The sequence below is a fragment of the Suncus etruscus genome, chromosome 15, assembly GCF_024139225.1.
Source record: "Suncus etruscus isolate mSunEtr1 chromosome 15, mSunEtr1.pri.cur, whole genome shotgun sequence".
In the NCBI taxonomy this organism is placed as follows: domain Eukaryota; kingdom Metazoa; phylum Chordata; class Mammalia; order Eulipotyphla; family Soricidae; genus Suncus; species Suncus etruscus.
In genome coordinates, this window is record NC_064862.1 from 22115234 (window position 1) to 22139604 (window position 24371).

At 52.6% G+C, this 24371-nt stretch overlaps 1 protein-coding gene across 1 annotated transcript in view; it reads left to right on the plus strand.

Annotated features, from left to right (window-relative positions):
• The window catches only part of GCN1 (GCN1 activator of EIF2AK4), a 66320-nt gene that overhangs the window by 40317 nt on the left and 1632 nt on the right, over window positions 1-24371 (plus strand). Inside the window, 22 exon segments of the mRNA XM_049788892.1 lie at window positions 166-280; window positions 2081-2260; window positions 3246-3466; window positions 5517-5585; window positions 5761-5899; window positions 6016-6212; window positions 6351-6493; window positions 9344-9461; window positions 9564-9779; window positions 12662-12826; window positions 14235-14396; window positions 14609-14701; window positions 14879-15022; window positions 15118-15387; window positions 15501-15614; window positions 15879-16109; window positions 18717-18910; window positions 19000-19114; window positions 20883-20979; window positions 21255-21403; window positions 21680-21787; window positions 24142-24360. Of these exon segments, the coding sequence (XP_049644849.1) occupies window positions 166-280; window positions 2081-2260; window positions 3246-3466; window positions 5517-5585; window positions 5761-5899; window positions 6016-6212; window positions 6351-6493; window positions 9344-9461; window positions 9564-9779; window positions 12662-12826; window positions 14235-14396; window positions 14609-14701; window positions 14879-15022; window positions 15118-15387; window positions 15501-15614; window positions 15879-16109; window positions 18717-18910; window positions 19000-19114; window positions 20883-20979; window positions 21255-21403; window positions 21680-21787; window positions 24142-24360 (3459 nt within the window).

Sequence of the window (24371 nt, forward strand, 5' to 3'; positions counted from 1 at the left end):
GCTGTAGGGTGGGAGGCCCCGCCTCTGATTACCTGCACCCCTGGAGTGCCGGCCCCAGCTCTGACCTAGAAGATTCCCTCCCAGACCCTCAAGTCGAGGGCTCGGGCCCTGAGCCCTGGGACGGGTGAGCAAGTCCTGAACACGGGTCTTTTCTCCTCCTTTGAGGCTGCAGATGACTGTGCCAAGGCAGTGATGAGCAACCTCAGTGCCCATGGGGTGAAGCTGGTGCTGCCCTCGCTGTTGGCTGCCCTGGAGGAGGAGTCCTGGAGGACCAAGGCTGGTAAGGCCATTTCTTTCCATCTCTCGTGGCCTCGCTTGTGCTTTCCAGCCCAGGGCAAAGGTCATGGCTCAGCACAGAGCCTATGTCCTGACACTGTTTCAGTGTTTTCACATAGGATGGTCGCAGCTCTCATTCAGGAGAACCCAGAGCTGGCCAGCTTATCTGTGGCACCACGGGACTCAGCTGTCCTGCCATTAATACACTGAGTAAAAGCTGAAAGCTGAATCTTCTGAAGGATAAATATAGGATGAGATCACTTGTTTTTTTGTTTTTTTGTTTTTGTTTTTGGGTCACACCTGGCAGCACTCAGGGGTTACTCCTGGCTCTGCGCTCAGAAATGGCTCCTGGCAGGCACGGGGGACCATATGGGATGTCGGGATTCAAACCACCAACCTTCTGCATGAAAGGCAAACACCTTACCTCCATGGCCCCGGATGAGATCACTTGTATGTGGTGTTTAGAATAACTGCATGAAGAAATGCAATGGCTTAAAATGAGGGCCTCAGTGGATAGTGAGGAGAAGGAAAGAAATTGAGTAGATGAGGAAAAGACAAATAGAAAGGACGGGCGATGGGGGCCAAGGAGCCTCTCAAGTGCATTAGTGCTGTTAGAAAGGATAACTAAGGGGCCGGGTAGGTGGCGCTGGAGGTAAGGTGTCTGCCTTGCAAGCGCTAGCCAAGGAAGGACCGCGGTTCGATCCCCCGGCGTCCCATATGGTCCCCCCAAGCCAGGGGCGATTTCTGAGCGCATAGCCAGGAGTAACCCCTGAGCGTCAAATGGGTGTGGCCCAAAAACCAAAAAAAAAAAAAAAAAAAAAAAAAGAAAGGATAACTAAATATCCAAGCCAGAGTAAACAACAGTAAGATCATGAAATCCAAGTTTTAACAACCAAAATTAAAACCAGCCTGTGATGCTGGCAGGCTGGGACATTGGGTGGTGGCCTGGGATGGAGGGAGGTTGACACTGGTGATGGGATCAAAACTTGTGTGTCTAAAATCTAACTGTGAAGAACTTTGTAAATCACAATGGTTTAAATAAAATATTTTAAAGGAGGACCGAAGAGATAGCATGGAGGTAAGGCATTTGCATTGTATGCAGGACGGTGGTTCGAATCCCAGCATCCAGTCCCCTGAGCCTTCCAGGAGCGATTTCGGAGTGTAGAGCCAGGAGTAACCTCTGAGCACTGCCGGGTGTGACCCAAAAACAAAACAAAAATAAAAAATTATTTTAGGGGCCAGGTGGTGGCGCTAAAGGTAAGGTGCCTGCCTTACCTGCGCTAGCCTATGACGGACCGCGGTTCGATCCCCCGGCGTCCCATATGGTCCCCCAAGCCAGGAGCGACTTCTGAACGCATAGCCAGGAGTAACCCCTGAGTGTTACCGGGTGTGGCCCAAAAACCAAAAAAAAAAAAAAAATTTTTAAAGGAAAAAAATAACTAAAACGAATAAATAGTGTTAATTAAAAAAACAACAGATTGGGCTATTTAGCACAGTGGTAGGGTGTTTGCCTTGCAAGCAGCCGATCCATGACAGATGGTAGTTCGAACCCTGGCATCCCATAGAGTCCCCTGTGCCAGCCAGGAGTGATTTCTGAGCGCAGAGCCAGGAGTGACCCCTGAGTGCTGTTGTGTGTGTGACACAAAAACAAAAACAAAACAAAAACCCAACAGCTGAGTGTCCTCTGTAAGCTTGAAAATGAGATTGAGAAAATGAGAGGAGAGGCCTGGCCGTTCCTGTTTGTGCAGGACCTGGTCTGGGCTCCTGGGTGATGCCAGGCTATGTCCGTGTCTGCCATCTGCAGGGTCTGTAGAGCTGCTGGGGGCAATGGCCTACTGCGCTCCCAAGCAGCTCTCCTCCTGCCTGCCCAACATCGTACCCAAGCTGACAGAGGTGCTTACCGACTCCCACGTGAAAGTGCAGAAGGCTGGCCAGCAAGCGCTCAGGCAGATTGGCTCCGTCATCCGGAACCCCGAGATCCTGGGTAGGTATCTCTGTCCTGCCCTGACTTCTCCTCGTCTCCTGGGAGAGAACAGGAACACCCCACCCCAGAGATCTCTGCACCTTAAGGATGAACGTGTTCACATTTAATGACCTCTCAGATCTAGGAAGTCCTTTTTGCTCTTCTTGGTCCAGAGGGTGGGTGGGTGGGGGTGTGAAGGCCACACTCAACAGTGCTCAGGGCTTACTCCTGACTCTGTGCTCGGAGATCACACCTAGAGGTGTTCAGGGACCATAGATAGTGCCAGCTTCAGACCCAGCTCAACCGCATGTGGTGCAGCTCTGCCTGCTGTGCTATTTCTCCGGTCCCAATATACTTGGATGTTATGTTGTTAATGAGTTGTGGTCTTTGCAGTGCTTGAATTTTCTGGGCTGGTGGAAAAGAGAAGTGAGATACTCCCTCCTTTTTTCTTTAAGGGTTTTTGGGTTAAGTCCAGTGCTCAGAGATGATTCCTGTCCTTGCACTCACGAATTATTCCTGGAGGGACTCGGGACCCTTTCGGATACCTTACCCCACTGTTCTATTGAGAAATAAGACTTTTCTCTTGGATTGTCTCTGCTGCTAATGCTGACTGCTCAGAGCTCTCTTGGTCCTGGCTACTGCCTCTTGACACACTGCAGGCTTCTCTTCCTGCTGGCTCAGGGGCATTTGGAGTCTTAAGTACACATTTTCCACAAAACTAAGCCTGCTGGGTTACTTTTCCCAGAATCAGGTTCACAGCCCTTGAACTCTATCCTGGAGACTCAGCTCCTTGTGGCAACTCCATGCTCAGGCTCTGCGGAATTGCAGCCCATAGTGCAGAGGCCTGGCAGCTGCTGCCTGCACCGTCCTCCCTCTGGGAGAGTCTCCTGGCCACCCCATGTGGAGCCTGTGGTGCTCTGGACTGCTGCTCCTTCGCTCCACGCATTTTGGGCCCCCATGTGTATGTACACATACAGACCAACTTTTTTCCTGTTTGGACCTGTAGCCATTGCCCCGGTCCTGCTGGACGCCCTGACTGACCCCTCCAGAAAGACCCAGAAGTGTTTGCAGACCCTCTTGGACACCAAGTTTGTCCACTTCATCGATGCCCCGTCCCTGGCCCTCATTATGCCCATCGTCCAGAGAGCCTTCCAGGACCGTTCCACGGACACTCGGAAGATGGCAGCCCAGATCATCGGCAACATGTACTCCCTCACTGACCAGAAGGTAGCAGCCTGGGGACCGGAGAATACTGGTTCGAGCCGCAGAGATGGACACAGATGGGCTGGTTATTTCTTTTTTTTTTTTTTTTTTTTTTGGTTTTTTGGGCCACACCCGGTGACGCTCAGGGGTTACTCCTGGCTATGCGCTCAGAAGTCGCTCCTGGCTTGGGGGACCATATGGGACACCTGGAGATCGAACCACGGTCCGTCCTAGGCTAGCGCAGTCAAGGCAGGCACCTTACCTCTAGCGCCACCGCCCGGCCCCCAGCTGGTTATTTCTATGGGGGAAATGAGGCCCTCCGTCTTGAGTGGAGGATAGAAATGGGCAGAACAGTGGTTCTGGCCCTCAGTGCCCAGGCAAAGACCAGCCTTTCTGTGCTCTTCACAGATTGGGCAGAGAGAGGTCTGTGACCCCTGGCATTGTTGGACACACAGTCAGTCACTCCTGTGGCCTGAAGGAATTCTGCAGCCTGGTTTGGGAGATGCACTTAGTTTCTTGAAATCTGTTTTTTTTGTAATACATTTTGTAAAAAAGTTGGCCACTGTGACATTACAAAATTATCATGATCATGTTTCAGGCATACAATGTTTTAAGCTTTTCTTTAAAAGTTTTTGTCCTGCATTCACAGTACTGTTACTGATAGGGATAATTCCATTATCTACTACAGTTCTGCTTTGAGACTTGGAGCAAAACAGATAAAGTGAGAAGTGACATCAATCCTCCAAAGTAATGTCAATTTTCTCTTTGGATTCTAGAAAATCAAATTTTCACAGTTCCCAACACAAAAACAATTATTATTAATGGTTTTATAATTATACTTAAGCAATATGTATTTTATTTTATTTTTTGGTTTTTTTGGGTCATACCTGGCAGCACTCAGGGATTACTCCTGGCTCTATGCTCAGAAATTGCTCCTGGCAGGCTAAGGGGACCATATGGGATGCCGGGATTTGAACCACCATCCTTCCGCATGCAAGGCAAATGCTTTACCTTCATGCTATCTCTCCAGCCCCAGCAATATGTATTTTAAACTTATTTCCAAGTTATAGCAATTTATTCATAAACGTACCTTGTAAAAAAAAATATCCAGGGGCTGAGCGCTACCAGGTGTGACCCAAAAACAAAACAAACAAACAAACAAACAAAAATCGAAAAAAAAAATCCAGAAAGTTAACTTGTAGGATTGGAGCACTAGTCCAACCTGGATAAAGCTTGTCTTGCATGCAGCTGACTCAGGTCCATTCTTAGCACCCCATATTACCACCCCCCCCAGCCAATACTGCCAGAAGTGGTTTCTAATGGCAGAGCTAAGAGTAATTAATCCTTGAGCACCTTTGGGTATAGCCCCAAGATCAAACAAGACAAAAGAGATATACAGACCTTTATTTTTATTATTTTTGGTTTTGGGGCCACACCAGTAACATTTCTCCTGGCTCTTCACTCAGAAATTACTCCCAGGGCCAGAGCAATAGCACAGTGGTAGGGTATTTGCCCTGCATCCAGATGACCCAGGACAGACCCAGGTTCAATCCCCAGTATCTCATATGGTCCCCAGAGCCTGTCAAGTGTGATTTCTGAGCACAGAACCAGGAGTAACCCCTAGCACTGCTGGATGTACTCCCAAAACAGAAAAAGGGGGGGGCAAAATAAATTAATCCCGGCAGGCTCAGGGGCCTATGGGATGCTGGAAATTGGGAATTGGAGATTGGCTTCATGCAAGGCCTTGCCTCCACTGCTGTTGCTCTGGCCCCATAACTGTTTAAAGTGAAGAACTAGAAAATGAGGGTGTGGTTCTCAGAGGAAAGTACCTGGAGTACTGTCCTGGGTTCATGGAGATATTTTGGGCTATTCCCTACATAGGGGTAAAGCACGTTAAGCCTTCTGGGAGCAGTCAGGGAATTCTTAGCCAGTTGTCCCCTTGGCTGCCTGCTCACCCTCCTTTCCACAGACACTGCCCTGTGAGTGAGGACAGTGAGGCCGGGGCCAAGAAGAGCAGATACCAGAGAAAGCAGGTCCCCGGGCCCTGCTGAGTTCTCCTATCGTGTTGTTCCAGGACTTGGCTCCTTACCTGCCGAGCGTGACACCTGGCCTGAAGGCCTCCCTTTTGGACCCTGTGCCTGAGGTGAGTCAAAAAGGAGCGAGGAGGGTTACCAAGTGCCCAGAAAGTGTTTGATCCCCGAGGACCCCTAAGAAGCTCCTACTGTGTCTGGTAAAGGGAAGGAGGCCAAGGGGGTCCCTTTATGCCACCTGGCCCATCAGTCACTTCTGAGCCCCTATTGTTTCTCTGTTCCCATCAGGTGCGTACGGTGTCAGCTAAGGCTCTCGGGGCCATGGTGAAGGGCATGGGGGAGTCGTGCTTTGAGGACCTGCTGCCATGGCTGATGGAGACGCTGACCTATGAGCAGAGCTCTGTGGACCGCTCGGGCGCAGCACAAGGTAAGGCCCAGCCTGGATGAGAACAGGGAGGTCCCCCTGGGCGCTGTCCTCAGGTCCTGCCGGATGAAACCAGGAAGGTTCCCTCAAGGACCACTTGTTCCATCCTCCTGCTGCAGGTTTGGCCGAGGTCATGGCTGGCTTGGGGGTGGAGAAGTTGGAGAAGCTGATGCCTGAAATTGTGGCCACGGCTAGCAAAGTGGACATCGCCCCACACGTCCGAGATGGCTACATCATGATGTTCAACTACCTGCCCATCACCTTCGGGGACAAGTTCACACCATATGTGGGGCCTATCATCCCCTGTATCCTCAAAGTAGGTGCCCGGGACCCCCTGCAGATGGTGTGGCCCTGGAGGGCGAGGTACAGGAGACCTCCCTGTTGGGAATGAGGGGATTCATTCTGCTCTTTCTGGAGTTCCCCGCTGACCTCCCCACCCCCGTACTGTGTGCAGGCTCTTGCTGATGAGAACGAGTTTGTGCGTGACACTGCCCTGCGAGCCGGCCAGCGGGTCATCTCCATGTACGCTGAGACGGCCATCGCCTTGCTGCTTCCCCAGCTCGAGCAAGGACTCTTTGATGACCTCTGGAGAATAAGGTGAGGGGCTCACCAGGAGGACCAGGTGGCGTGCCCTTTCCTTCCTCAAGGGAACTGCCGGAGAGATTTGCCATCAACACTTGCCTCTGTCTGGATCCTCCTATTCTACCCTCTCATTCGTGGCTCTGCAGGGTTCTTGGGCCAGAGTCTGCATTTAATCCCTTCTCTCTGTTGTGGTGTCTTAGGAGTGAGTTCAGGGCGTCCCACAGGCAAGGCACATGCTTGACCACCAAGCTCCCTCCCTGGTTTCTATAGTAGTGGGTGTCTGGGTCACTGTTCATACTTTTTTTCTTATTTGTTTATAGGTTTCTGGGCCACACCCGGGGACATTCAGTGGTTATTCCTGGTTCTGTGCTCAGAAATTGCTCCTGTCAGGCTCAGGGGACCATATGGGATGTCAAGAGTTGAACCCGGGTCAGTCCCAGGTCGGCCATGTGCAAGGCAAATGCCCTACTACTGTGCTGTCACTCTGGCCCTTACTTTATACTTTATTCATACTTTTTTTTTTTTTGTTTTTTTGGGTCACACCCGGCAGCGCTCAGGGGTTACTCCTGGCTCTACACTCAGAAATTGCCCCTGGCAGGCACGGGGGACCAAATGGAATGCCGGGATTCGAACCACAATCCTTCCTCATGCAAGGCAAATGCCTTACCGCTGTGCTATCTCTCCGGCCCCTCATTATATTTTCCTTAGACTTTTCTGGTGCTTAAATTTTTTATTTGTTCGGTTTGTTGTTGGTTTTTTTGGGGGTATAGGGAGTTGGTTTTTGGATCACACCTGTTCGTGCACAGGGGCTAATTCTGGCTCTGCACTCAGAAGTTGCTCCTGACAGGCTCAGGGGACCATATGGGATGCCGGGATTCGAATCATCATTCGTCCTGGATTGGCTATGTGCAATGCAAATTCCCTACCTTTGTGCTATCTCTCCAGCCCCGGTTTTGGTTTTTGAACCACATCCAAGGCTTATTCTTGGCTCTGTACTCAAAAGTATACTCCTTGGCAGGCTTGGTGGACCATATGGGATGCTGGGTTGGTTGCATGCAAGGCAAATGCTGTACTTGCTGTACTGTTGCACCCGTCTTCCTACTTTTTCATATTTTTTATAGTATTAATTGAAACTTTCTTAGATGTAAAGGGAGCAAAGGCAAGAAAGCTTGTGTTCAAGAGAGAACATGGGCTTCTCCAGAGCAGACAATGCAAAGCTTTGTGGATATAGAGATAAGCAAGCGAGATGTGTGGGGGTGGGTGGGAGGAATAAAGACCCAGGCTTGAAGAGTGAGCCAGTTGGTTTCAGCTTCAAGGTGACTGTTACTATTAGAGCCATTACAAATCGTAAACCTCACTTACTTAGAGGTAAGTTTATCCTCTGGGGGCTTTCTGGATGGCTCCATTTCTCATGTTTCCTGGTTTCATCTTCATGTTTTCGTCTTATGCGCACACTCTTTTCAATGTTATGTATTTGGGGGAAAGGGAAATATCTAATCCCATCACGTTGTGGGGCTGCTCTTTGGCTCAGTGCTCTGGGGAGCATGTAGTGCTGGGTGGGATTGAACTGGGATCAGCATCATGTAAGGCCTTAACTCCTAAACTACTTCCATGTCCCTTTCTTTAATTCTTTTTTTTTGTTTTGTTTTGTTTTGTTTTGTTTTGTTTTGTTTTGGGGCCACACCTGATGGTGCTCAGGGGATACTCCTGGCTCTGCACTCAGAAAGTACTCTCACCAAACTCGGGTGACCATATGGGATGCCAAGTATCAAACCTGGCTGATCACATGCAAGGCAATCACCCTACCCACTGTACTATCACTCCGGCCCTTCTATAATTTTTCTTGTGGAAGTGATCACATTTGCCTCTTACAGTGTTTGTTCTTTTTTTCTTTTTTTTGGTTTTTGGGCCACACCCGGTAACACTCAGGGGTTATTCCTGGCTATGTGCTCAGAAGTTGCTCCTGGCTTGGGGGACCATATGGGACACCGGGGGGATCGAACCGAGGTCCGTCCAAGGCTAGCGCAGGCAAGGCAGGCACCTTACCTTTAGCGCCACCGCCCGGCCCCTGTTTGTTCTTTTTTATCATGGTATGTGATACATGTTCATTGGCAGGAAATATGGCAAGAAAATTTATGGGAAAATGTAAAGAAATGGTGATCAAGGGCCCAGGAGACAGCAGAGAGGGCTGGAGTGCACATGCGTGAGCTCCTGAGTTAAGCCCCTGCTGGGTATCGTCAGGGAAGACCCGAGTATTGAGCATCCGATGACCCCCAGCGCCACGGGGCCTGGGCTGGGCAATGAAACCTTCTGGCTGCTTCAGTGAGTGTCACTGGGAATGGTTCCCGGTCCCCAAGTGTTGCTTGAGATGCTCAGTGACTCTCGTCCTGAGGCGTCCGCCGGGAGCATCTGGGTGTTTTTTCTTTCCAGTTTGGAGGTGCCCACGTGTTATATATGGAGGCCTTTATCATATTTCTCTAAGATCCTTATCTCTGCCTGTTGTCCCACCTATGATCTTCCAGGTGGGGGTGCTGTTGAGAGCCTAATAGTTTTTGAGCGAGGTGCTGACTCTTTGGGGGCAGCTAACTGGCAGGCTCTGGAGTTTTTGGAGCTGTTGACAGGCTGACAGGATTCTGCAACCGACCTTCTTGCCTTTTTACCCTCCTGTCTGTGTGGATTATTTGCCGCGGATAAATATTACCCCAGATCTCTTCCCCTTCCTAGGGGATAGGGGAATCGGAATCAATTTCTCATTCTGGGAGCTCTTTGAGGATCCATCGATAACTAGTCTAGGAGTAAACCCGACATAGCACCCACTCCTCCCTTTAGGCCCCCGTGACTCTCTGTGCTGTCCATCTGTTCCAGATTCAGCTCTGTGCAGCTCCTCGGGGATCTCCTCTTCCACATCTCCGGGGTCACCGGGAAGATGACCACAGAGACGGCCTCGGAGGATGACAACTTCGGAACTGCCCAGTCCAACAAGGTGCAGGGGTTTTTGTCCTCTCACCCTGTCAGGTTCTGTCTCGCCCCGTGCTGTGAGGCCCTCGCCTGACGTTCTCCCTCCTTGCTGCCCCTCCCCTTGCAGGCCATCATCACTGCCCTGGGTGTTGACCGGCGGAACCGGGTGCTGGCAGGGCTGTACATGGGCCGCTCTGACACACAGCTGGTTGTGAGGCAGGCCTCCTTGCACGTCTGGAAGATCGTGGTCTCCAATACTCCCCGCACCCTGCGTGAGATCCTGCCCACTCTCTTCGGGCTCTTGCTAGGGTTCCTGGCCAGCACGTGTGCAGATAAGAGAACGGTATGTTCTCTGGGTTTTGCTCCCAACCCTTGGGCTAGAAAACTGGTCTTGGAGACTGGGCGGGGGACTGGAGTCCCTGTCTAATAGGGACAACAGTTAGCAGGGAGTCATGGCTGTTTATAAGGTGTCTGCTGTTGGCTGAGTAGGTGTCTGGGACCAGGAACCTGCCTTGTCCCAGAGACAGAGGTGGATGTTCACTAAGGAAATTACCCAGGCAGGTAGATAGTGCGTCTAGGGCAGGTGCCACTTGGCAATAACAATGCTTACAAATGGGCATTTAACCTAGCAAGGAGTGGGGGTGGGGTGGGCAGAGAAGGCTTCAGGAAGGATAGTACAGCAGAGAGAATGCTTTCTGGGTTCAGCCCTTAGCCCCCATAATATCCCCTGAGCAACTCCAGGAGGAATCCCTGAGCACAGAGCCAAGAATCAGCCCTGAGCATCACTGGTCTAACTCCAAACAAAACAGAAGCGATGCCTCACAGTAAGGGCTGAGGAAGCACTAGGCGTTAGAGCAAAAAGATGATCGCAGGCAGAGGGGATGGTGCTCTCTGTACCAGGAGGGGCCACACAAACCAGGCGGCTGGGACATGCCAGCAGAACTGAGGCATGGATGCTGGCACAGGAAGCTGAGAGGAGTGAGCACCGTGTGTGAGCCATGCAGGGCTGGGAAGAGCACTGTGCCAATGAGCACCTCTACTACTCAAACTGAATGAGGGCAGTAAAGAGGGGTGGAGGTCAGCCATAAGACATTGACTTTACATTTGTGGTTTGATCCGGTGAAATAAAAATTAAAAAACATGTTTGTGTGGGGGCTGGCGAGGTGGCGCTAGAGGTAAGGTGTCTGCCTTGCAAGCGCTAGCCAAGGAAGGACCGCGGTTCGATCCCCCGGCGTCCCATATGGTCCCCCAAGCCAGGGGCAACTTCTGAGCGTGTAGCCAGGAGTAACCCCTGAGCATCAAACTGGTGTGGCCCAAAAAATCAAAACAAACAAACAAACAAACAAAAACATGTTTGTGTGAAAGCACCTGAGAGGCGATGGGCTTTTCCTTTTTTTGTTTTTGGTTTGGGGACCAATGGCAGTGCTCAGAGCTTACTCTTGGCTCAGGAATTCTCCTGGTGGTGCTTGGGCAACCATATGAGATGCCGGGGATGGAACCCAAGTCAGTGGTATGCAACAGCTGGACTAAGAGGGTTCCAGCTGCAGGTCCTAGAGATGCTTTTCACAAGAACATTTGTTCCAGATTCAGTTCTCCTTAGACAGGAGCACAGTTTAAGAACTTTCAGGGGGTTGGAGAGATAGCTTGGAGGTAGGGCATTTGTCTTGCATGCAGAAGGATGGTGGTTAGAATCCTAGCATCCCATATTGTCTTCCGAGCCTGCCAGGAGTGATTTCTGAGTGTAGAGCCAGGAGTAATCCCCTAGTGCCACTGGATGTGACCCCAAAACCAAAAAAAAAGAACTTTCAGGCTATGGTGCCAGGCGATAGCATAGCAGTAGGGTGTTTCCTTGCATGTAACCAACCCCAGACTAACTTAGATACAATTTCCGGCATCCCATATGACCCCTGAGCCTATCAGAAGTGATTTTGTAACAGAGTAAGGAGAAACCCGAATGCCACTGGGTATGGCCCAAAAACAAAACAAAAAAATACAAAAAGGACTTTCAGGCTGCTGTTTTCTGCAGTTAGTTTTCATTTGCGATGCTGGGGATTAACTGGGGTTGTAAGCATGCAGGGCCTGAGCTTTCCCACAAGCCACAGCCTGGCTGCAGCTTCGCCATCGGGAAAAGGCTCCTGGGCAAGAGGCACATGATGCACTCCAAGGTTCTCTTGCAGGTGTCAGCTCTTGCAGGGCTTGTGTTGGTGTTTCCAAAACAAACAGAGCGGCTGGAGAGATAGCATGGAGGTAAAGCGTTTGCCTTTCATGAAGGTCAGTGGTTCGAATCCCGGCATCCCATATGGTCCCCCAAGCTTGCCAGGAGTGATTTCTGAGCATAGAGCCAGGAGCAACCCATGAGCGCTGCCAGGTGTGACCCAAAAACCAAAACCAAAACAAAACAAGCAGATGAGTTTATTCTGAGGGTACCCCAATCTCCAGTGCTATACTGTCACTGACTTGATCAAAGACCCAGGGGATTGGGGATCGTGGGCCTGGAAGCAGCACGGACACAGGAAATAATCCACACAGGTTAGGGAGTTAACAGGTTCAGGAACTTCCGTCACTAGCTCTCTTCAAGCCAGGGAACACCAGCAGGCAAACAGGCTGGCTATGGGCCCAAACCAGAAGCCGTCTCTCTGACCCAAGGACTTTATTGGGAAGAGTAGGACCACCCCCATGTGTGCAGAACAGGTAAGAATAGGGGCCAGTCCAGAGGTGCTTCCCGCCCAGGTGGGACAAGCATATGCAAAGAAGAAATAGCTTTTATCTTTTTATTTTGGTTTGTTTTTTTGGGTCACATCCGGCAGTGCTCAGGGGTTACTCCTGGCTCCATGCTCAGAAATCACTCCTGGCAGGCTCAGGGGACCATCCCAGGATTCGAACCAATGACCTTCTGCATGAAAGGCAAATGCCTTACCTCCATGCTATCTCTCCGGCCCCAAGAAGAAATTTGGGGGGGGGGGGTTTGGGTCATACCCGGCAGCACTCAGGGGTTACTCCTGGCTCTATGCTCAGAAATCTCCCCCCGGCAGGCTCGGGGACCATATGGGATGGCGGGATTAGAACCACCGTCCTTCTGCACGTAAGGCAAACGCCTTATCGCTGTGCTAATCTCCGGCCCCAAGAAGAAATATTTTGATGAGAGTGAGAACCAGTTACTCTAACAGAGCAGGGGCTCTGGTCTGGCAGAGCAGGTGATGACCTGACTCGATCTCCCATACGCAGATTGCCGCAAGGACACTGGGCGACCTGGTTCGCAAGTTAGGGGAGAAGATCCTGCCCGAGATCATCCCCATCCTGGAAGAAGGCCTGAGGTCTCCGAAGAGCGATGAGCGGCAGGGTGTGTGCATTGGCCTGAGTGAGATCATGAAATCCACGAGCCGAGATGCCGTGAGTCTCTCCCCCATGCTGTGCGGGCTGGTGGGCCGGAACAGTGGAACACGGACCTTCCTCACCGTTTCTGAGGGAGTTGTGAGCCTGAGTCCTTTGGTGTCGCTCTGAGTTCAGTCAAGCATGTGGTGACCTTCACGGGGAGGATGGAGCCAGTCAGAGGTCGGCAATGGGACTTTTGTCCCCAGCAGGAACCCTCACCGTGGTAGCGAGGTGTGGGTCTGCAGCACTCCTCAGAGATCCCGTGGGAGGGAGTTGGTGGCTCCACATCTTGGAGAGTGGGCGGCACATGCACACAAACTTATTGGGGTGAAGCCCTGGGGTGACTGGTCAGACATGGCAGCACACAGCCGAGAGAGGCCTGAGCATCGTCACCTGACTGGCAGTCCCTGGCTCCTCCCGGGTGCCTCACTGTGGATCCTACTTAGATTTTATGTGTGCACTGTGTGGAGTATAAAAGTAAATTTTTGGGCCAGAGCAATAGTACAGAGAACAACAGCTGACCTGGGTTAATCCCCGGCATCCCACATAGTCCCCAAAGCATAGTCCCTGAGTGCAGAGCGAGGAGTAACTCCTGAGTACTGCCAGATATTGCTCAAAAAAACAAACAAACAAACAAAAACAGAACAAAAGAACTAAGTTCTGTCCCCTGAGTTGTGATTCACTGAGGTTTCACTGCAAGATCTGGTGATGCCACTTCCAGCCATTGGTGCAAACACACCCATTCAATTTTGGGTGAGCTTTGCTTGAGCAAGTGTGGGTGCAGAGGGAGCAAAGGCTATCAAGGGCCCTGCTATGGACCACACTTCACAGAGGAGCCAGTGCTGGGTCGAGACTTGAAGAGGGACTTTGGTTTTTCTAAAATGACCAGCAGAAGTGGGGAGAGGAGGGAACTACAGGGAATTCAAGGCTCCTGTGGCAGAGGCTCTGAATCTCTCTGTACCCAGGGCCAGATGGAGCTTCATAACATTGTTATTGGGCCACATGATATTGGCAGATAAGCTGCAGACACCCTGATGGGAAGCAGTTTCTGTACCGTCACACCCAGAGCTGGGCCCTCTGATTTCATGGGGCTTTACATGGCCCTAGAAGGAGATGGAGAGAAGTCACTTCAGAAATGAAGCTACAGAGACAAATCCAGGGGTTCAGTTGCTTGCCTGGCACACAATTGATCCCAGCCCAACCCTCGGAGCCAAGTATGATTCCCGCAAGCACTGCCAGCAGCCACTCCTAGACACAGCCAGGAGTATCCCCTGAGCACCAGAGGTTCTGGCCCAAACCCCCTCCACTCTTCATCCTGAAAGTCAGCTTCTGAACTGGTGCAGGTCTTCAGGGTGGACCCCTAGCCGTGCCGCCCTCTGGCCCCTGCGCCATGAGGTACAGTTGTGGATGCTGGGTGCTGTTGCAGGTGCTGTTCTTCTCCGAGTCCCTCGTGCCCACGGCGCGGAAGGCGCTATGTGACCCACTGGAGGAGGTGAGAGAGGCGGCTGCCAAGACCTTTGAGCAGCTGCATTCAACCATTGGCCACCAGGCGCTCGAGGACATTCTCCCCTTCCTCCTCAAGCAGCTGGTGAGTGGGGCTGCCTGGCACCTCTCGGTTGGCTTTTGTCCATCTTCGTGGAAGTGAAATGCGGGAGGGCCAATAAATGTGTGCAGCAGCCTCACACTTGATGCCGTGCACATCTGCCACCACACAATCGGGGAGCAGTGGGAGCAGGGTGGGGTGAGCCACAGGAACAGGCAGGTGATGCATCTCAGCGTAGCCCCCTTATTCCTCTGCAGGACGATGAGGATGTGTCAGAATTTGCCCTGGATGGTCTGAAACAAGTGATGGCCATCAAGAGTCGAGTGGTGCTGCCCTATCTCGTGCCCAAGGTGAAGTTCAGTGCGTGGTGGCCCCACCTACCCCCAACCCTACTCCAGTAGCCAGATCAACTACAGCCTTCTCCCTGGGCCTGTCGGGGAGCCTGGTTCTGGACCCAGGGAGCACATGCTCAGCCTTGGAGCAGGGCTCCCAGAGCAGCCTTCGAGGTCACGATTGTCCCTCCACAGCTGACCACCCCGCCTGTCAACACTCGGGTGCTGGCTTTCCTCTCATCCGTGGCGGGTGATGCCCTGACCCGGCACCTTGGCGTTATCCTCCCCGCTGTCATGTTGGCCCTGAAGGAGAAGCTTGGAACACCAGATGAGCCGCTGGTGAGCATCGGGCAGGGCCCAATGTCGCTGTCAGGCTGGCCTTGGTTCCTCAGCCTGTGGGCACCCAGCTCATTCCCAGCATCCCCACATTCTAGGAGATGGCCAACTGCCAGGCTGTGATCCTGTCTGTTGAGGATGACGTTGGGCACCGGGTCATCATCGAGGACCTACTGGAGGCCACCCGCAGCCCCGAGGTGGGCATGAGGCAGGCTGCCGCCATCATCCTCAACATCTACTGCTCCCGCTCCAAGGCCGACTACACCTGCCACCTGAGGAGCCTGGTCTCGGGCCTGATTCGCCTCTTTAACGACTCCAGCCCTGTGGTGCTCGAGGAGAGCTGGGATGCCCTGAACGCCATCACCAAGGTGAGGCCTCGTGGCTCCTACACCATCCATCCTCCTTGCCCCCTCCCTGGCTCCTGCGTCTCTTCGTTGTATGTGGAGCCCTGATCCACTCTGTCTTGCCTGGCCACCCACAGAAGCTGGATGCTGGGAACCAGCTTGCCCTCATTGATGAGCTCCACAAGGAAATCCGGCTTGTAGGGAACGAGAGCAAAGGCGAGCACGTGCCCGGGTTCTGCCTCCCAAAGAAGGTAAGCTGAGATGGCATCCCTGCAGGTGGAGCGCACGTGTTACCAGGGTGTCGGCACTGCATATGTGAGGGTCTGCTGGGGCTCTAGTTTCCTCCACAACTTGCCAGTTCATGCTGTAGTATCTGTCGGGCTGGTCCCTTTCTGGTACATCTGTCCCTCCCAACGTGCTTCATAGGACTTTTGATGGGAAGGGCCTTATCTTGGTAGGAGACCCTAGGGCATGGCACCTCTGAGGTGTGACCTCGAGGATGATTCTCTTGCCAGGGTGTCACCTCCATCCTCCCAGTGTTGCGAGAGGGAGTCCTGACAGGCAGCCCAGAACAGAAGGAAGAAGCAGCCAAGGCCTTAGGCCTGGTGATCCGGCTGACATCAGCGGATGCCCTGCGGCCCTCTGTGGTTAGCATCACCGGGCCTCTGATCCGCATCCTGGGCGACCGCTTCAGCTGGAATGTGAAGGCAGCTCTGCTGGAGACCCTCAGCCTCCTGCTAGCAAAGGTGAGAGTCTGGCAGATTCTGCTCATTCTGTGGCGGAAGAATGACAGCTTGTTTCAGAGAGGGGGAGTCTTCTAGTGACACACACCCCCTTCACAGCACAACATGTTGCATCCAGACCACTTGGGGTGGCCTTGGGGAAGTCTGTGGCCTCAGGCCTGGTTCCTCACCTCGAATTTGCCTATGCTGCTGCCTCCAGAGGGAGGGCTGGAGAGCTTGGGCCCAGGAATGATGGTAGCGCGCTTGGCTGGTTCCGAGCACTGAGCACGGCAGTTGTGTCATTTTGAGGACCTGTTGGCTCCGAGGGAAAAGTCCAGGGCTACCTAAATACAGTGAGCATATAGTTTCTCTCTGTGTTCATTCCTTATATGCCTTTATGATGGGAGATGGAAGGAATCTTACGAGAAGGAAGAGGAAGTCTGAGGGCACCAAGAATAGCTTCAGTTTCAGCCAAAAGGAAGAAGCCATTTCTGGCGCTTTATGAGACAACACTTAAGCCAATTTTTTTAAAAACAGAACTAAGGTTTGCTGTTGTAAAAAGGTGGAATTTCCGCTCTGAAGTATTTACAACAGCTTGAACACTTGTTCGTTGGTCTTCAGGGTGGGCACAAGCCCTGCATAAGCACAGCTGATCCCAGCACCTCGTGGCTGGGTGTGGCTCCCGCAGCAACTACCAAGGGAATTGTCACTTTTTCCTTTTGTGCCTGTCCTCGGTGCTGAGAAGGGGGGTGAGCAGCTGGACGGAGGGGGAGGTCAGAGGGCTGCAAGCTGGATTAAATCCCTGCCACAGCATCATCCCCCCAAGCAAAACCTGGAGTGAGTGAGCCCAAGCACTGGGCTAGGACTGACCCTTGGGCATCATCGGGTATGGCCTCTCACCCTTATCCCCAAAATGAGATTGTTGTTCTCACCCCTTCCACTATCATCTTCACCTTACATGCTGTGCTGTTCTTTTCTGTGGAGTTGTTTTGTTTTGTTTTGGGTCACACTGGGCATCGCTCAGGGGTTACTCCTGATTCTACACTAAGAAATTGCTCCTGGCAGGCTTGGGGGACCATATGGGATGCCGGGATTTGAACCACTGTCCTGCGTGCAAAGCAAACATCCAAATTCCATGCTATCTCTCCGGCCCCTCTGTGGAGTTTTTGTAGTTCTAATTTGAAATATCTTGGTTTTGGTTTTGAGGCCACACCCAGTGGTGCTCAGGGGTTACTCCCGATAGAATTAGGGCACCATATGTTGTGGGGGATCAAAACTGGGGCTCCGTGCATGCGAAGCACGTGCTTAAGCCCTTAGAACCCTCTTCCTGCCCCTTACATGGAGTGTAAGTGGTTGTGAAATGGTGGGTTGTGCTTTCTACAATCCCCAGAGAGGGAGAAGGATTCCCAAGCCCCCTGTCTGGGTAGGAAAAGAGGTGCAGGTCCAACAGCAATTCCAACTCAAGAAATAATGCACACGTTTGGGAAGGTAGAGCAGGCCAGGAACTCATACCGCAAGCTGTTCACCCACAAGCCAGTCACTCCACAATGTGGAACCAAGAGCCAAGATGGCAGCCACCTCCAGGCCACCTGAGACTTTATTGGGATAAACAAAGCCCACCAAGGGAGGGGAAAGAGCCAGAGGAGGAGGCAATAAGGAAACATCTTTTTAACAAGAAAACCAAAAGACCCAATCGAGGGCCCGGAGAGATAGCACAGCGGTGTTTGCCTTGCAAGCAGCTGATCCAGGACCAAAGATGGTTGGTTCGAATCCCGGTGTCCCATATGGTCCCCCGTGCCTGCCAGGAGCTATTTCTGAGCAGACAGCCAGGAGTAACCCCTGAGCAACGCCGGGTGTGACCCAAAAACCAAAAAAAAAAAAAAAAAAAAAAAAGACCCAATCGAGGGACATCTAATTAGAAGGCAATATTGAGGACCGATCCAAAGGTGGTATATGGTGTGTGTACCAGGATGGAACCCAGAGTCTCAGTCTCTGTCTGTTTCTCTGTCTCTATTTCTCTCCTTTTCTTTTCCCTCCCCCTCCCCCTCCTTCCCTCCTCTTCTCTCCACTCCCTTTTCTCTCCACTCTTTCTCTGTGGGATGTGTGTGGTTCCAGGATGGAACCCAGAGTCTCAGTCTCTGTCTCTGTCTCTCTGTCTTTCTCTCTGTCTCTGTCTCTGTCTCTCTGTCTTTCTCTGTCTCTCTGTCTCTCTCTCTCTCTCTCTCTCTTTCTCTCACCTCTCTTCCCCCATACCCTCTCCTCTTCTCTCTCTTTTCTGTCTCTTTTCTCTTTCTCATATGGGGTATTTGTACCAGGATGGAACCCAGAGTCTCATGTGTTTGGGCATGTGCTATACTGAGCTGCATTCTGGCCTTCACCTCACTCTTCCGTGCATTTTTCAGGCTGTGATGCATCCCCTGCCCTTCTTCCCTGCTCCCAGGCCATGTGGGATGCTGAAAGCACAGGGGTGGCTGACCTGACCTTTCTGCTTCCGTGCTGGCCGGTTTCTCTCTTGGGAGCTGAGTGTGACGTGGAGCTCACATCTAGGGAAGCGTCCTGGGTGGCACTTGCGGTGCTCCAAGCACGGGGCCAGCATGTCAGCTCTGTGTTGGGGTGCGGGTATGTCTCCAGGTCGGGATTGCCCTGAAGCCTTTCCTGCCGCAGCTGCAAACCACTTTCACCAAAGCCCTGCAAGACTCCAACCGGGGGGTGCGCCTGAAGGCTGCCGAGGCTCTGGGGAAGCTCATCTCCATCCACATCAAGGTGGACCCCCTCTTCACCGAGCTGCTCAATGGCATCCGAGTCATGGAGGACCCCGGGGTCAGGTGAGGTGCCCTGGGTAACCGGTGTGAGCTAGGTGTCAGCAGGCGGGTGGGGGTCCCCGGCTTGAAGTTGGGGTGCCTTGTTTCTGCAGGGATACCATGCTGCAGGCCCTGAGGTTTGTGATCCAGGGTGCAGGGGCCAAGGTGGATGCTGCCATTCGCAAGAACGTGGTCTCAATGCTGCTGAGCATGCTGGGACATGACGAGGTACCGTTGGGTGGGGAGGACTGGGTACAGTTCTTTCCCTTCTTGCTCCTGGGGTCGCCTCTCTGCTTCCTGGTGGAAGAACTGGGGACAGCTGCCGTCTGGCTGCCAGTGACGTTGCTTCCCGGTCTCCCACACATCCCGCTTTCCCCATAAGGAGACATGATCTGAGTTCATCTGATGGATAAGAAGGAAAGGAAGGTTCTCCCTCCAGTCCCAAATGGCTCTGTAATTGACTCCATGATCTTTCCTTTGTATTTCCCCATTTGAAAATTAAGAGGTTCCTTTACTGGATCAGGAAACATTGACAGGGCCCAGGGCCCATTCCAGAGGTGAACAGAGCTTGGCCATGGCCTCCAGAAACGTGGCATCTGTGGGCTGAAGTGTCGTGTTGTCGGGGCTTTGTGAGAGGTAGAGACTTCTTGGGGCCACAACCGTGCCTGGCCCCTGATGCTGCCTAGACTCTGAGGGAGTCCTGCATGGTCAGGCTGGGGTCTGTGCCTATAAGGGAAGCTCCTTTCTCTTGGGCAGCCCTTGGTCTCGTGACCTCATGCAGGCACATTTGGGGGCTCATCTCTGTGCTCTTCTCACATGCATGACTCCCCATTCTCAGCTGCCCTTTCTGAAGTGTACAGTTCCTCCTAGGCACTGTTGCCCTTTTTTTTTTTTAGCCACCAGGACTGACTCCTGGCTCTGCATTCGGGTCACACCCGGTGAGCTCGGAAGCCCATATAAGGGTGCCCGGGATCAAACCCAGGTCAACCATGGGCAGGACAGTTCCTTTTCCTCTGTGCTGTCACTTCCACCCTATTGTTAGGTCACGGTTTGTGAGGCTTTTTCCAGGACCTGACAGACAAGCTAGTATTTAAGCTAATTTGCATGTCACCATAGTGGGCCTGAATTAGATGCTGGGAAAGAATGGGTGTCAGTGTCAGGGTAGACGTGCTTGGTACCTGGGCTTCAGCTTAGAGAACCAAGCCCCAAGGTACCCCATATCTTCCTCCTCTGTCCCCTGGACTTTTCCTGCATTGAGGTGGCAGTGCAAGGGGTCAGCCTGCCACTGGCCTCCTTCTGTGTCATGAAGCTCTGACTTGTTGGCTGGTCACGTTGTGGTGCCAGAGCGATAGTCCAGTGGGTAGGTAGGGGTGCTTCCCTTGCACGTGACTAACCTACGTTCGATCCTTGGCACCACACAGGGTCCCCCGAGTCCTGCTAGGTATGACCAAAACAAACCAACCAGCAAAAACATTCTCTTAGCAGCAATATGTCACCTCACTTACACCCATGGGGTCAGCAGCTCCTCCAGGGCTCACTGGGAGGAACCACGCAGAGCCTTTGGTTAGCTGGTTATGATTCTGGTAGGAAGTAATTCCCCTATCCCTCCCTTCCTGGAGGTGCCGTGGCTTTGGGAAAAACCTGGTATAATGGGAGGCAGAGGGAATGGGACCCAGAAGAGGCACAGGATGACTGTGGGGTGAGGGAGCTAAGTGGTCATCTCTGGCTGGCAGCCACCCCCTTGCAGCCTCCCAGAGCTGTTGCTATAACTGAGCCAGTGGCCACAGAGCAGAGCTTTGCATTGCGCCTTCCCTGGGAAAGGTGCTGGTCTACACAGTGATTGATAAGTTGTTATTACGGTGCTGGTTGCCCCGTTTCTAGGATGCAGTGATGGACTGGGGTTGCAAGATGTTTAATGTCAGTCCTTGGCAATGAATGAGTGGCCTCTGGGCTGCCTCCACCACTCACGTTGCCTTTCGTTCCTTCTCTGCTTCAGGACAACACACGCATCTCCTCGGCAGGGTGCCTGGGGGAGCTGTGTGCCTTTCTCCCCGAAGAGGAGCTCAGCGCCATTCTCCAGAACTGTCTTCTTGGTAGGTGTGCCTGGCCTCCTGGCCCCTGCAGCAGCTGGGAGAGAAAGTGGATGCTGTGGCTGAGAATGTAGCTGCGTGTCTAAAACTGTTTTGTTGTTGTTGTTTTTTGGTGGGGGGCCCTCCTTTTGCTTTTCCCTTTGGGCAGGGAGGTCTGTGTTGAGAAGCAATCAGGGTTTGTGTTGGACTCCATGTGGACCCACTTGTCTTGGAGGCTTCTGGCTGGGCTGCAAGCACCCTGAAAGGTGCAGACTGACGTCTCTTGTGTCTCCGTCCAGCGGATGTATCTGGCATCGACTGGATGGTCCGGCATGGCCGCAGCCTTGCACTCTCTGTGGCTGTGAACGTGGCTCCCGGCAGACTCTGTATGGGCAAGTACAGCAGCGATGTCCAGGACATGATCCTCAGCAATGCCGTGGCCGACAGGGTAATTCTCAGGGAGCCACCAGTCCAGCCCTCTCTTCCCTGGTCAAGCTCCACAGCTCAGGGAACCCCAGAAGGATGCCCAGTGCCTACCTTCTCATTGTACGTTTGCTGGCCAGCACCCTTTTGAGCCCCGACCAGTGCTTCATCTTCCTGGGCCACTTGGATTGACAGAGTCGGGTGGGTCCTTGAGACCCAGGGAAGGAGTGCACTGTGCTTGCTTCAGCTGCTCGGAGGTAGGAACAGGGTGCGCGTGTCCAGCTCCCCCTTCTCTCCACAGATTCCCATTGCAGTGAGTGGGGTCCGAGGCATGGGCTTCCTGATGAAGCATCACATTGAGGCAGGAAAGGGCCAGCTCCCAGCCAAGCTGTCCAGCCTATTCATTAAGGTGAGTGGGACGCGGAACAGAGTGTGCAGAACAGTGGAGTCTGTTCTCCACGGAGGCTTGCTCTACAGGCTTACGGGCATGATGGTCTTGGGCACTGGGACAGAGTGGCACATAGCTGCCAAGTCAAGTTGAAAACCACTGTTTTTTTGTTTTTGTTTTTGTTTTTTTGGTTTTTGGGCCACATCCAACAGTGCTCAGGGGTTACTCCTGGCTATCTGCTCAGAAATAGCTCCTGGCAGGCATGGGGGACCATATGGGACACTGGGATTCGAACCAACCACCTTTGGTCCAGGATTGGCTGCTTGCAAGGCAAACGCCGCTGTGCTATCTCTCCGGGCCCTGAAAACCACTGTTTTTAGGGGCCAGAGAGCACAGTGGACAAGGGCGCTTGCCTTGCACATAGCTGACCCTGGCATCCCATATGGCCTCCTGAGCTGGCCAGGAGTGATTTCTGAGCGCAGAGCCAGGAGTAACTTGAGTGCCGCTGATTCTGGCTGAAAACTAAAAAATAAGCAAAAACCCTTTTATCTTAGCTGTACTTATAGGTGTGCCAATTCTGTAAAATTAGGACGGGTCTGGGTCTCAGGGGTCTCAAACTCTCGGCCCGCGGGCCAAACGGCCCTCCATACATATTGTGGCCCTGCCCTAGAGGAATCTTTTTTTGTTTTGTTTTAGTTGTTTGGGTCACACCCCCCAATGTTCAAGGCTTACTACTGACTTTGCACTCAAGGATCACCCTGACTTTGCCTCCTGCAGCCCCCAAGTAAATTGAGTTTGAGACCCCTGGACTGTAAGTCTTCATTCAGTGAGGCTCCTTGCTCAGTGGTCGGCAAGCCGAGGCTCTCGAGCCACATGCTGCTCTTTACACTGGTTTTTTTTTTTTTTTTTTTTTTTGGGTTTTTGGGCCACACCCGGCATTGCTCAGTGGTTATTCCTGGCTGTCTGCTCAGAAATAGCTCCTGGCAGGCACAGGGGACCATATGGGACACCGGGATTCGAACCAACCACCTTAGGTTCTGGATCGGCTGCTTGCAAGGCAAACACCGCTGTGCTATCTCTCCGGGCCCTCTTTACACTTTTTAATGCGGCTCTTCTGTGTGCTGGGTGTCCGCTCCAGGAGTCATGACTCTGCTCCTAGCCTCTGTCAGTGCACGCCCTGTGTGGCTCTCAAAATAAAATTTCAATCGTGGTTTTGGCAAGATTTGGCTCAGTTGAAAAAAAGGTTGCCCACTACTGTCCTAGCTCTTGCTGAGGCACTTAGGTGTGGGATTACCAGGAGAGGCAGAGTTAGTGGGGCTCCTGCCACTGTGGAAGAGAAGAAACTTTCTGTTTTGTTTTTGTTTTTGGGCCACACCCGGCATTGCTCAGGGGTTACTCCTGGCTGTCTGCTCAGAAATAGCTCCTGGTAGGCACGGGGGACCATATGGGACACCGGGATTCGAACCAACCACCTTTGGTCCTGGATCGGCTGCTTGCAAGGAAATGCCACTGTGCTATCTCTCCGGGCCCGAGAAGAAACTTTCAGGCCTTGATGTGCACAGCTCACAACCCGCATTTTTGCAAGTTGAGACCACTTGATCAGCCATAGTGAGCTGCTGCCTCGCTTGGAGTCGTGAGGTTCTGGGACTACTAGAGCAGGTGCTGCCTCTCAGCTTTTGTTTCCCAAGTAAATCCATCCTGAGGGGTAGACATGGAGGGCCCCAGAGCATCTCTGGACTTGAGAGTTACTAAAAGCCAGTGGAGGGAAGAGATAGGACTGGGTCTAAGGCTCTTGCCTTGTGTATGCTAACCTGGGTTCATTCCCCACACCACATGTGATCCCCCCGAGAACTGCCATGTGTGGCCCCAACACATTCAATGGCAGTGGAGAGGACTGAGACAGGATATAGTGAGAGGACCAGAATTTAGAGAGGGTTGTGGGTGAAAATCCCTAATTTAGGTCCTTAGTGTCGAAATGGGGTGATAGGTGATGGAGGTCACTCACCATATAAGACCCTAGGGGGAAGGCTCTAATTTAGATGGGGTTGGAGGGAGGGGAGCATCTTAAATGTAACAGCTGCTGCCTGGGCTGAGACCTGGAGGGTGGGAAGGAACCAGCCCAGGAAATCCAGGACATTCAGGCCCCTGCAGTGTGACCAGCTGGTGTAGAAGTACCAGCTGGGTGTCGCGTGTGCATGCCAGGTTGGCGGGGCCTACACGGATCCAAAGTGGTAGCAGAGGATCCAATCTTTGTCAGCGTCCTCTCAGGCGGCTCAGCTCTGGAAGTGGGCACCCAGCTGGATTTCCACACTGAAGGGCGAGTGGCGAGAAACAGGTGGGCGGCACCTGACTTGGACCCCGGCTCCTCTCCCCAGTGTCTGCAGAACCCATCCAGTGACATCAGGCTGGTGGCCGAGAAGATGATCTGGTGGGCAAATAAGGACCCGCTGCCGCCCCTTGACCCCCAGGCCATCAAGCCCATCCTGAAGGCCCTTCTTGACAACACTAAGGATAAAAACACTGTTGTACGGGCCTACAGCGACCAGGCCATTGTCAACCTCCTCAAACTGCGGCAGGGTGAAGAGGTGTTTCAGGTAGGAGCCTG